This window comes from Anolis sagrei, chromosome 1, assembly GCF_037176765.1.
Source record: "Anolis sagrei isolate rAnoSag1 chromosome 1, rAnoSag1.mat, whole genome shotgun sequence".
NCBI classification, from domain to species: Eukaryota; Metazoa; Chordata; class Lepidosauria; order Squamata; family Dactyloidae; genus Anolis; species Anolis sagrei.
Genome location: NC_090021.1, coordinates 193534242 through 193547745, shown reverse-complemented (window position 1 = coordinate 193547745; position 13504 = coordinate 193534242). Strand labels below are relative to the sequence as shown.

Genomic DNA, 13504 nt, shown 5'->3' with positions numbered 1-13504 from the left:
TGGCCTTGGTCTACACTGCCATATAATGCAATTTGAAGTGCATTAAATAGTCAGTGTAGACTCCTATATTGCAATATGAACTGCGTATATGGCTTTACACCAGGCATGGGCAAACTTGGGCCTTCCAGGTGTTTTGGACTCCAACTCCCACCATTCCTAATAGCCTCAAGCCCTTTCCTTTTCCCCCTCAGCCGTGGAAAAGGAAGGGGCCTGAGGCTATTAGGAATGGTGGGAGTTGAAGTCCAAAACACCTGGAAGGCCCAAGTTTTCCTAGGCCTGCTCTACACTGAGCATATAATAGCAGTTCAATATGGCTGTGTAAATCCAGCCTGTGTTTGCAGTTGGGAGACCCTCATGAGGGCCCAAATCGTGAGGGAACGACCCTAGGTCGCTCCTGTCAAGATGGAGTTGAGTTCTTCCAGAGTGACAAGAATTTGGTCCCTCAGCAAAAGCCCCCCAATGGGCTTCTTTGTCTGTGTCTGTGTGTGTGTGTGTCATTCTCTTCTCCGCCATCTTAGGGAGTTAGAAGATCGTCCCTGCGCTGTGGTGATGATGGTGGTGGTGGTGATGGAGGTGATGAGGGTGGTGCTGGTGAGGCTGGCCTTGCTGAGGAGGAGGCAGGATGGTGGAGGCTCCTTGCAAGTGGGAGGCCTGGTGGTACCACGAGTAGTTGCCCAAGAAAGCTGCTGCGGCTGCTGCTGCTACTGCGGCTGTGGTGGTGGGGGCGCCAGGGCTGGACCCCGCGCTGCCGCCATTACTGCTGCTGCCTCCTCCTCCTCCGCTGCCGCCATTAACAACCCGTTGTGGATGAGGCGCGAAGTCCCAGGCCAAGGGCGAAGGAGAAGAGGAGCAAGGCGGAGGGGAGCCCTCGGAGGCGCCCGGGTGCTGCTCTGCTGGCAGCTCCCCGCTTTTCCACATCTTCTTGAACTTAGACCTGCGATTCTGGAACCAGATCTTCACCTGGAAGGAAGGAAGAAGGAGAAGGCCGCGAATGAGCCAAGAGCCAAGATGGCGCCCGACCAAGCAGCACCACAAGAACAAATAGGCCGCACTGGCCAGATCACTGCCGTCGTGTGTTGGTGTGACACAACCAGACATCCCACACAATAATAACTGTCTTCTTTATGCTCCGTTCAAGATCATTTTGTGTACCATGGCTCCAGTTTGTGAAGGCCGCAAAGAAAAAGGCGGGAATCACCTCAGAAATCGCCTCATTGCCCTTTCTAAGGAATGTGAGGCAATTTCTGAGGAAATTCCTGCCTTTTTTCCACCCCTTGTAAGTGGCTCCTTCCACACAACTGAATGAAACCCCACATTATCTGCTTTGAACTGGGATATGTGGCAGTGTGGACTCAGGGCCCTTCCACACAGCCCTGTATCCCAGAATATCAAGACAGAAAATCCCACATTATCTGAGTGTCAGTTCAAAGCAGATATTGTGGGATTTTCTGTCTCAATATTCTGGGATATAGGGATGTGTGGAAGGGCCCTCAGATATTCCAGTTCCAAGCAGATATTCTGCCCTGATATTCTGGGTTGTCTGGCTGTGTAGAAGGGCCCTTAGGCACCTTCTACATCACTGTCTAAAATTTCACATGATCTGCTTTGAACTGGGATATATGGCAGTGTGGATTCGGATAACCCAGTTCCAAGAAGATATTGTGGGTTATTCTGCCGATATTCTGGGTTATATAGCCCTTTCCTGTAATTTAATTGTGCCATACAACCCAGTTCATAGCAGATAGATAATCTGGATTCAGAAATTGGATTGTATGGCAGTCTAGATGGGACCTTAATTTCTCCCCAAGGACCTGCTGCTGAGGACGCTAGGAAACCAGAGGCTTTGAATACAATCTAGAGTTGGAAGAGAACTGGTGGGCCATCTAGTCCAACCCCCTGCCAAGAAGCAGGAAAACCGAACTCAAAGCACCCCTGACAGATGGCCATCCAGTCTCTGTTGAAAAGCCTCCATAGAAGGCGCCTCCACCACACTCCGGTGCAGAGAGTTCCACTGTTGAACAGCTCTCACAGGAAGTTCTTCCTAATGTTCAGGTGGAATCTCTTTTCCCGGAAGTCATTGTTTCGCCTTCTTAGTTTCCAGGGCAGAAGAAAACAAGCCTGCACCCTCTTCCCTATAACTTCTCACATATTTATACATGGCTATCATGTCCCAACATGTGTGGTTTGTCTTCATTAATAAGTGTGGATGTGGTTTTGGAAATAATTTCAATGGCATATGTTCTAAGTTATTTATGGTTTATGCAGGGGCAATTTGTTTATTTGGTTTATGATGTTGTTTAATTGAATTTGTATGCTATGAAGTGTCTGTTGCTTCTAACTACTGTACTGTCTTTGAGTCCCACCCGTGGGAGATGGGAAGCCGAGGCCCCTTCTACACTGCCTCATGATCCAGATTACCAAATCAGATAATCCAGATTATCTGCTTTGAACTGGATAATAGTGTACACTGCCATATAACCCAGTTCAGAGCAGATAATCTGGATTTCATATGGCAGTGTAGAAGGGGCCTGAGGAAGCAGAGTTTGTTCTAAGCAAGCTTAAGTGATCTTTGTTCCGCCCCATGCATTTCCCTGTGTCAGGTGCAAGTCGCTTCTGGTGTGAGATAATTGGCCTGGGCTCCCAATGTTTTGATGTTTTACCATCTTTGTGGGAAGTTTCTCTCATGTCCCCGCATGGGGAGCTGGAGCTGACAGAGGGAGCTCATCCGCAGCTCTCTCCTGTTGGTCTTCAGTCCTGCACAAGCGTTTAGCCCATTGCACCATCATGCATTTCATGAAGACTTATTTTTTCAAAAACTTGGGCTCCTTCCATGCATCTAAGGAAAATTTAAACCTAAACGCTGTAAAGCTTATGCTACCAACTTTTCTCTCAGTCTGAAATGTCACAAAAGATCCTTTGAAGATTGATATTTCAGACCAACAAGGCAATTGCTCTGAATTCTATGCATCTTCCATGTGTGTGTTTTCTTGAACTCCCTGCACACTGGGAACTGTTTTGGGTATTTCTCATTTCAGCTTTCTGTCTGGGAGCGAAGGGCTGGGAAATACCCTTTCCTCCACTTCCAGGGAGGGCCTTTTCCATCACTGTGGGGGGAAAAAGAGGCTCCAGGCGCCAAGTTTTTTTCTTTTCCTTTTTTGTAGAAGGGACTTTGGAGATTTCTGCTAACAATCCTCAAACGGCACTTAGGAGACTGCATTTTCACTGCCACAGTTTGGGGTGTAATGGATTAGCTTTGTGTAAAATGGCACCTCTTTGTTTTCCCACCGTTGTGTTCATAACTCGTTTTTTCTTTTCTAAAATCGGGTGTAGGGTCAATATGCACAAAAAAACTAAAGGGAAGGGGAAAACACTTCAGTGGGAGGATCAGAATTCAAAGGGATCTTGAAGCACTTCCTAGACGGACTGAGGAAATACGTTTTCGCAAGTCAATGCCCTCTTCTACAGATTACCCGAGCAGATAACCCACATTATTTGATTTGAACTGGATTATATGAGTCTACACTGCCACATCGGTTCAAAGCAGATACTCTGGATTTTATATGGCAGTGTAGTACCAGCCTATTTCATAGAGTAAGCCTACTACTATTACTAGATTTGTTCTACTGATAACGACAGAAATGATGTTTTAACAGAAGGAAGGATTCCTTATGAGCTCCTCCTCCAGAAATACATTTTTCCACTACTGTCTCATCCAGGGTTTTATCATTTTTATCCTGTGCATTTGGTCCGCCCATTGTGTTCTATCTCTTTATTATGTTATTTTGCAACTGTTTATTTTATTTTGTTACTTTATGTATCTTATTTTGATGTATTTTTGTTTCTTTGTATTTTATTTTGCTGCATTGTATTTTTGGGCTTGCCTCATGTTAGCCGCCCAGAGTCCCCATTGGGGAGATGGTTGCGGGATATAAATAAAAATTATTATTATTATTATTATTATTATTATTGTTTGAAACACAACAAGATGCTCTGCTGGGTGTTGTACTGGATCACACGTCCAATGCTTCTCAAGTGTCAAGAACTGTGTGATGTATTGGCGAATTATTATTAGTATTATTAAGAATCTGTTTGAATAGACTTTTAAAAACTGCTTTCCCCGGTTGTGATATAAGCACACAGCAATAGATATTGGGGAAAGGCCACCCGAGAACAATGGCGGGAGTTAAATGCATTCAAATCAGGCTCCGCTTTCTGGGAATATACAGGGTGCCCGTAAAGTTTCTTTACCATTTAGATACTGTTATTTTTAAATAGTATGGTAAAAGGACTTTACGGATACCTGTATGACTGGGGAGAAGAACAGAAATGGTCCTGCCTATGGTTCTTTCGGGACCCCATTAATTAAAGGCGACATTAAATGCTTCTCATTGAAATCCGCCGGATGGTACTCATGCATTTTTATATACAGCGTGTTGTGCTTTTAGGTTCCTTTATGGCAACTCCATGCATTTCACAGGGTTTTCTTAGGCTAGAGATGGCTTTGCCCCTTCCTTCCTAGCCTACAGCCACCTGATATTCATTGGTGGCCTCCCATTCAAGTCCTAATCACGGCTGGTCCTGCTTAACCTCCGAAATCTGACTGGATCTGGTGCCTTTAGGACAGGCGTGGGCAAACTTGGCCCCTCCTGGTGTTTTAAACTTCAATTCCCACAATTCTTAACAGCCGATAGACCAGATGTGGGCGAACTTGGGCCCTCCAGGTGTTTTGGACTTCAACTCCCACCATTCCTAACAACCTACCTGGAGGGCCCAAGTTTTCCCATGCCTGCTTTAGGGTATTAAGGCCTAAAGGCATACACATGCTGGGTTGCTGTGAGCTTTCCGGGCTGTATGGACATTTCTCTCCTGCAGGATGGCTATACAGCCCGGAAAACTCACAGCAACCCAGTGATTCTCTCACGAAAGTCTTCGACATCGACAACAAAGACGAATCTGAATGTTATGGACGGATGGGCATGAGCTAGATTTTGCTCTGCTCTGGTCTCCTCAGAATAGGCTTCACTGTTGGCAAAGGGGGCGCCTCCTCCCCCTCCCCCCTCCTTCCTTCTCTTACCTGGGTCTGGGTGAGTCCCAAGGAGGCGGCCAGCTCGGCCCTTTCGGGCAGGGCCAGGTACTGGGTCTTCTGGAAGCGGCGCTGCAAGGCGGCCAGCTGGAAGCTGGAGTAGATGGTGCGCGGCTTCCTCACCTTCTTCGGCTTCCCGTTGACCATGCGGACCTCGGGCTCCCCCTCCTCTTTCTCGCCTGCGGGAAGCAAGGCTAGGATCGTAAAGTTGGAAAGGATCCCGAGGGCCACCCAACCCAGCCCCATCCTGCTATATAGGACGATTAAACCACTCCCAACAAATGGCCATCTAGGTTGTCCTCAAACACCTCTCGAGAAGGGGACTCCACTACACTCCGAGATATTCCACTGCGGGACATCTCTTACCGTCAGGAAGTTCTTCCTAGATAGTTTCAATGGGAAATTTTCAATGTGATATCCTTTCAAATATGTAAAACAGGGCCATCCTACCCCATCTCAGCCTCCTTTTCTCTCTAGGCTAAACACATCGAGTTCCCCAAGCCGCTCCTGCTAGACCAGTGATTCCCAACCTTTGGGTCTCCAGGTGTTTTGGCCTACAACTCCCAAAAATCTCAGCCAGCTTACCAGCTGTTAGGGACTGTGGGCGCTGAAGACCAAAACACTGGGAGGCCTCTTTTCATGCACCCCCAGGAAGCCTTACCGGGCTCATTGCTGGCCGGCGATGCCCTGGCCCCATAGGCTGCGTAGGGGCTGTAAGCAGCGGCGGAGTAGCCCAGGTCGTAGCTGCCGGCTTTGGCGGAGAAGGGCCCCGTGTTGGGGTGGTACTGGTAGGAGCCCATCGGGGGGTAAGGGGACCCGCTGCTCCCACCTCCTCCTCCTCCGTGTTGTTGTTGTTGCTGCTGCTGGTTGGTGTAGTAGCTGCTGTCGGTGGCCGTGGACACGGGCAGCGTGGGCGACTCCTGGGGCTTGTGCAGGCCGTGCGGGTGGTGCTGGTGGTAGCTGCTGGAGGCCATCTGGTTGGCGTGCATGTCGGAGGCCAGGCTGTCGAAGACGCCGGTCATCCTGAGGATTCCTCTCCTTCCTTCCCTCCCTCCTTCGCTCCTTTTGAGGTTGTTTTTGGATGCAAAAAGAGGAGGGAAAAGTGTACCCTCTTTCCTTTTTCTCCAAGTTCAGAGGAAGAGCTTTCTTTACTGGGCTGCCCTCGGTGCAGCTGCTGTCCCGGCGAAGAGAGGAGCGCTGGCGGCTAGAGCCAGAGGCCGGGAGGTCTCCATCGTCTGGAGGCTTTTTTGTTCGGCTCCCTTTGGTTCTGCCTGCCCGATCCCCCAGCCACCCAGAGTGCAGTTAGCAAAAGTCTCGGGAGCCCCGCTTGGCTCTCTTCCCTCCCTTTCTCCCTCTCCTGATCTCTCTCTCTCTTTACGATTGTCTGCCGCTCCTGGAGGCGGCCAGGCGGGCATTTAACACCAGTCACGTGGCACCGGGACACGTCACCTAGCAACAGCCTATCCGCTTCTCTCCCTTTCTTTTTCCTTCAGCCCTGCCGCCTTCTTTCCCTTTCCCTCCTCCTTCTTCTTCTAATCTTTGCTTTCAGCAACCCCCCCCCCCTCCTCGCCCTGGAGGCTCCTCGCAGATGACACACGTGTTGAGATGGGAAGGGAAACGGGGCAATTTGGGGGAAGGGGAGCCCCAAGTGAGAAGAAAGACCCAGGTGTAGGGTGCGGCGGGGCTGCCCCTTGAAAGGAGTACATTCACAACAACAATGGGGCAACCCACAGAGTGCGCGCGGAGTAGAGTGGATGCAGTCTTCCTGTGGCAGGGAGCGTGGGTTGCGTTTGTGGCACGAAATGGACCGCTTACTTCACTCTTGTTTGTTGCTGTCGTTTCTTCTTCTTCTTCTCCTCCTCTGCTGCTGCTGCTGCTGCTGCTGCTGCTGCTGCTTCTTCTTCTTCTTCTTCTTCTTCTTCTTCTTCTTCTTCTTCTTCTTCTTCTTCTTCTGCTTCTTCTTCTGCTTCTGCTTCTGCTTCTGCTTCTGCTTCTGCTTCTTCTGCTTCTTCTGCTTCTGCTGCTTCTGCTGCTTCTGCTGCTGCTGCTGCTGCTGCTGCTTCTTCTGCTGCTGCTTCTTCTGCTGCTGCTGCTTCTGCTGCTTCTGCTTCTTCGTCTTCTTCTGCTGTTGCTTCTTCTTCTTCTGCTTCTTCTGCTTCTTCTTTTTCTTCTGCTCCTCCTCCACCTTCTTCTCCTTCTCTTCTTTCTCTTCCTTTTCCTTCCTTCCTTCTTTCTCCTCCTCCTCCTCCTCCTCCTCCTCTTCCATACTTCTCTTTTTCCTTCTCTTCCTCCGCTTGGCTTTCTCCACCAGCAAAGAATTGGTTCAGCCTGAGTTGGTACCAAGTCACACAGTGGAGTCCTGTGGATGTTTAGTCCAAAGAAACCCCCACTTCTGAACAGTGGGGTTTACTCAGGGCCCTTCCACACAGCCCTATATCCCAGAATATCAAGGCAGAAAATCCCACAATATCTGCTTTGAACTGGGTGATCTGAGCCCACACTCTGATAATGTGGGATTTTCTGCCTCGATATTCTGGTATATAGGACTCTGTGGAAGGGCCCTCCGTGTGGACTCAGAGAACTCAGTTCAAAGCAGATATTGTGGGATTTTCTGCCTTGATATTCTGGTATATAGGGCCTTGGGGAAGGGCTCATAGAAATACAGCCACAGACTATCAAATAAGATAATCACTTATTAAACAAATCCTTTGAAATGATACATAAATAATGTTTTATGTTTAATAGGGTTAGGTTTTTAATTTATAGTTATATGTTATTGTCTAGTTATATGTTTTGGTTTTCACATGTATGAACTTTGAGTCCCGTCAGGGGAAGAAAAGTGGTATATAAATGCAGTAAATGAATAATAATAAACAATATAACCCAGCACAAAAGTTCTACTAAGCACACAAGACTGCTTTGTGTGTGCTTTTGTGCCTTCCAGTTTTCTGTTTGACAGGATTTTCTTAGGCAAGGAACAGGCCCGTAGCCAGGATTTCATTTCGGGGGGGGGGGGGGCTAAAAAATTTTCAGGGGGGGTTTCGGGGGGGGGCTGAGTTTCGGGGGGGGGGCTGAGTCTGAGTAAAGAGGGTCTACCCTAGCAAACCTTTTGTATCATTACCCCAATACCCCCATGCATATGGGATATATTGAGTATGGTGATCAGATCATGATATGAATAAACATAACAGTTTAAATAATGCACCAGTAAGGCCTTTTCGCGAACCACCATGAGAATTTCGGGGGGGGGCTGAAGCCCCCCGAGCCCCCCCCCCCTGGCTACATGCCTGGCAAGGAAGGCTCAGAGGTGGTTTTGCCAGTTCCTTCCTCTGCATTTAGCCTACAGCACCTGATATTCTCCTTGGTGGTTTCCCATTTTGAGTACTAAACAGGGCTGGCTCTGCTTGGTGGAGACAGGCAGGCAGGATCTGGTGCCTTTAGAATATTTGTACCTTCTGTAGAAATGGGATCACCTCAGATGTACATTAAATACACTCCTAGAAAACAATGCTTTTTGTTGAGTTAAATCCTAAAACAGGAGTAGGACTGGAAAAAAGAGGTATGAAAATTGGAGGAAGAAACACCAACAGCTTAAATATACAAATGACACCATACTACATGCGAGGACATGAGAGAAGCCTCCTACAGTGGGCATCCCCTGGGCAAAGTCTTTGTAGACTGTTCTCAATTTGCTTCTGACACCATAAAAACATACTACAACTGAGCAGAAAATAGCAAAGACTTTGAAAGATTACTATGGTTGGATCTACACTGCCCTATATCTCAGGATCTGGTGCCAGGTTATCTGCTTATCCCAGATTATCTGGCATTGTAGACTCAAATAATCTAGTTCAAAGCAGATAATCTGGGATCAGATCCTGGGATATAGGGCAGAGTAGATCTAAGGTCAAGGTAGAAAATGCAAAAGCAGGTTTACAAAAGAACCTTAAAAAATAAAAAATAACAACCACACATGATTTACATAATTCAAAGCAATGATAAAAAATAGAAAGAGTTCACAATTTTCCATACCTTGGCTTATTTATTAATCAGGATGGAGTCTGTTGGTAAAAAATCAGAAAAAGACAAACACTTTGAAGAGCAGATATGAAAGAACTAGATGGATCTTGAAGTTTCAAGGTATAGAACTGAATATTAAAATCAGGATGGTCAATGGCCTCATATTTCCAGTTTTTATGTGTGGCTGTGAAAGCTGGACTATGAAGAAAGCTGATAGGAAGAAAGTGAACTCAGCTGAAAGGTGGTGCTGCAGAAGAGTTCTGTGAATACTGTGGACTGCAAAAAAAAAAAAAAAAACACCAAAAAACAAATAAAGCAAACCCTAAAGCAAATCAAGGCCAAATTATCCCTATAAGCCAATAATAAAATCATAGAATCATAGAGTTGGAAGAGACCTCATGGGCCATCTAGTCCAACCCTCTGCCAAGAAGCAGGAAAATCATATTCAAAGCACCCCAACAGATGGTCATTCAGCCTCTGCTTAAAAGCCTCCAAAGAAGGAGCCTCCACCACACTTTGGGGCAGAGAGTTCCACTGCTGAACAGCTCTCACAATTAGGAAACTGTTCCTCATGTTCAGGTGGAATCTCCTTTCTTGTAGTTTGAAGCCATTGCTCTGTGTCCTAGTCTCCAGGGCAGCAGAAAACAAACCTGCTCCCTTGCTGGCTAAACTAAGATGTGTACACGAAAACTGTTGTACTTTGGCCAAATCATCATAAGACATAGGTTACTAGAAAAAATAACAATGTTTATAACGTAGAGGGCCTCAAGCTATCCATCCATCCACAGTTCTGAGTCTGCAAGATCTGAGCAGGGATGTTGATAATCAGATGATTTAGAAGTTATTCATAGGGTCACCATAAATTGAAGTCAACTTGAAGGCAACTTAACAACAGAAACAACAAAGTTGAGTTGCCGAAACATAAAGAGTGGAGGATGATGTGAAAGCTGAGAACAAAAGGTGGATTTTAACACCTTTGGTGCATTGGCTTTTCCATTTCTGAACTAGGCAACTTTGAATGACTACAAAATGGGGCAAATAATCTTAATTTTCATTGCACTGCTGTGACACTACAACAAATATATTTGTTATATATATATATATAAAAAAAACCTTTTGTCATGGTGTCTTTGAGGAAATCTAGCTCTTTTCAGACCTGAAGGATTGTTGTGGATGGAGTAGAACAAATGGTAAGGCCTAGGATAGGAAAACAATAATGTAAGAACTAACAGCAGCAACTACAGCCATCCCTCCACGTTTGTAGTTTTGACTTTTGTTTATTTGATTATTCACGTATTTGATTTAAAATGTTATCTCTAAGAATCTCTAGATCCTCCAGTGTGACTCTATGGTCACCTTCCTCCAGGCAGCCAAGTTTCTTTCTGAGGTAGCCAAGACAACTTCCTATATTGGACTCAGGTTGAGACTTGCCTTGTATATATTTGCAGTGGTTTTACCTATGTTCATGTGCATCTGGCATTGCACTCCTCCTGTGTTTGTGGTCTTATTGGTTTATGAATCTGTTGGCAGTTGTGCACTTTCTAACACTTTTTACCACTGAGCAAATTGGGTCATTGGACTGTAATAAAAGCTTGAAAAGTTAGAATCATAGAATCATCCACAGGACTTCACTGTGTGACTTGGCACCAAGTAAGGTTGAACCAATTATTTGATGGTGGAGAAAGCCAAGCTGAGGAAGAGAGACCTCATGGGCCATCCAGTTCAACCCCCTGTCAAGAAGGAGGAAAATCGCATTCAAAGCACTCCATAGATGGCCATCCAGTCTCTGCTTAAAAGCCTCCAAAGAATGAGCCTCCACGACACTCTGTGGCAATGATTGATTGACCTGCTTCCCGTCATGTTGGAGGACCTAGAGATTGGGTTGTTGTAGGTTTTTCGGGCTATATGGCCATGTTCTAGAGGCATTCTCTCCTGACGTTTCATCTTCATCACAACCTCTAAGGATGCTTGCCATAGATGCAGGCAAAACATCAGGAGAGAATGCCTCTAGAACATGGCCACATAGCCCAAAAAACCTACGACAATCCAGTGATTCCAGCCATGAAAGCCCATAGAAAGAGATTTCTATAGAGAACATATAAGGATTTCTAGGCTCTCCAATGTGATTCCAGAGAAAGTTGGCCATAAAGTCTTTCTTGAAATTCCTAGGCAGGAAGTCTCGCAGGTAAAAGACAGCAATTTTTTTATTTGCAGTTTTCACTTTCTCAGGGGTTTTGTGCCCCGTGGAAGATCCGCCTAGGATGCAAAAAAGTGGCATCTTTTTAGCACCCAATGCTGCGACCACCAGCATCCTTCCTTCCTTAAGGAAGAGAAGGAGAAGGTCCGGGATGGGTTTATGGGCTTGCCTTGTAGCGCCACCTAGTGTGCAAGGCGCTCCCTGCCCGTGTACCTAATCCAGGTGAGGGAGACGGTGTGTAAGGGCGCCGAGGCGCCAGGCGCTTCAATCCCTTCTCCGAGCAAAACAGTAATTAAAAGCCGCAACGACGCACTAAAGCCACAACGACGGCAGCCCTCAGAAGAAGGAGACATACCTGTGTGGCTGGGCCAACTTGTTGCAACAGAAACTTAACGGAAGGCAAGGAGCTGTTGTGAAAAACAATGCTAGCGGGTGGGGATAAAACCCAAGTTGCTCTGTGTGCGTTTTCTTTGAACTACATCATAAAAAGAATGTGAGGCCCGGTCTTGCTTCAGAAGCAGACTCAAACACTCAGGCCCCTTTCCACACAGCTGAATAAACTCCCATATTATCTGCTTTGAACTGGGATATATGGCAGTGTGGACTCAGGGCCCTTCCACACAGCCCCCTATCCCAGAATATCAAGGCAGGAAATCCCACAATATCTGCTTTGAACTGGGTTATCCGAGTCCACACTCAGATAATGTGGGATTTTCTGTCTTGATATCCTGGAACATAGGGCTGTGTGGAAGGGCCCTGGATTAACTGTATCCACACTCAGATAATGTGGGATTTTTTGCCTTGATATTCTGGGATATAGAGCTGTATGAAAGGGCCCTTAGGCCCTGAATAAAATCCCACATTACCTGCTTTGTATTGGGATATATGGCAGCGTGGACTCAGGGCCCTTCCACACAGCCCAATATCCCAGAGTATCAAGGCAGGAAATCCCACATTATCTGAGTGTGGACTCAAATAACCCAGTTCAAAGCAGATATTGTGGGATTTCCTGCCTTGATATTCTGGGATATAGGGCCTTGTGGAAGGGCCCCCAGTTCAAAGCAAATATTGTGGATTATCTGCCTTGATTGTCTGGGTGATATGTCTGTATTGAAGCGCCCTGAGATGATTTGGTTTTGAATAGACAATCAAGATTCATTAGCATTACAAAAGAGCTGTTTATGATTAAAAATGCTAGCACTAGTCAGTTGGTATGGAACAATACAAATGTCTGAATCTTTGTATACTTGTTAGAGATATTGATATGTGAACTTCAGTCCTTTGGACATTGTCCTATAACCCAGGATCAGATCCCAGATTATCTCCTTTGACCTGGATTATATGAGCCCCCACTGCCATATTGTCTGGAATAAGAAGATAATCTTGGATCAGAATCTAGGATATAAGGATAGTGTAGAAGGAGCATGCAATGATCAAAACATGGTAGTTTAATAATAACATACTATTATACATAGCATCAAGCACTCCTTACCATTGGTTTTGCTGACTGGAAGTAATGGGGACTGAAATCTTAGCAGAATCTACACCGCCCTCTACCCCAGGATCAGATTCCAGATTATCTGGCAGTGTAGACTCATATAATACAGTTTAAAGCAGATAATCCAGGGTCAGATCCTGGGATATAGGGCAGTGTAGATACAGCCTTAGCACCCTTCTACATTGCCATATAAAATCCAGATTATCTGCTTTGAAGTGGATTATATGGCAGTGTAGACTAATATAATCCTGTTCAAAGCAGATAATGTGGATTTGATAGTCTGGATTATATGACAGTGTAGAAGGGGCTTAAATGTCTGCCCTACATCCAGTGGAAGAACAGTACAACAGGTATAATTTATTATGGTTAGTCTGGATTCAGTTTCAAAATACAGGATCAGCATAAGAAGCTAGGTCCAAAATGCATCCAGACACAAATATGTGTCCTTTGAAATGCAAGGTAGTTAGGGGATATGCACAAAGAAGGCAACATTCCAGCGCTCTGTAACTAAAACTGATGTCTTTTAAGATATAGGCCATTGTGGTTATATGTGGAATTTGTCTACTCACAATGAATATCCTACTCTTATGAGCAAATCTTTACTCACACAGAGAACCTTAATGGGTGTGTTATTTCTAGCTCTGGAAAGCCAGCTGAGTCTGAATCTTCAGGTGTTCCGTGTTGTATTGGGCAACTTCTGCTACCC

The 13504-nt window shown here is 46.0% G+C and overlaps 1 protein-coding gene across 1 annotated transcript; it reads right to left on the bottom strand.

Annotated features, from left to right (window-relative positions):
- Positions 1 to 224: 224 nt before the first annotated feature.
- Positions 225 to 6481, bottom strand: DLX2 (distal-less homeobox 2). The gene is made up of 3 exons (XM_060779091.2): positions 5745 to 6481; positions 5075 to 5262; positions 225 to 960 (listed from the first exon to the last, which is right to left on the bottom strand). The coding sequence occupies exons 1-3, from the start codon at positions 6103 to 6105 to the stop codon at positions 523 to 525; spliced, it is 987 nt and encodes a 328-aa protein (XP_060635074.2). The 5' UTR covers positions 6106 to 6481; the 3' UTR covers positions 225 to 522.
- Positions 6482 to 13504: the final 7023 nt, after the last annotated feature.

Coding starts and splice junctions, on each gene's coding strand:
- DLX2 (XM_060779091.2), bottom strand. CDS start 6,105: ATGACCGGCGTCTTCGACAGCCTGGCCTCCGACATGCACGCCAACCAG. Junction 5,263..5,744: donor GCCGGCCAGCAATGAGCCCG/GTAAGGCTTCCT, acceptor TGCTTCCCGCAG/GCGAGAAAGAGGAGGGGGAG. Junction 961..5,074: donor TGGGACTCACCCAGACCCAG/GTAAGAGAAGGA, acceptor CCTTCCTTCCAG/GTGAAGATCTGGTTCCAGAA.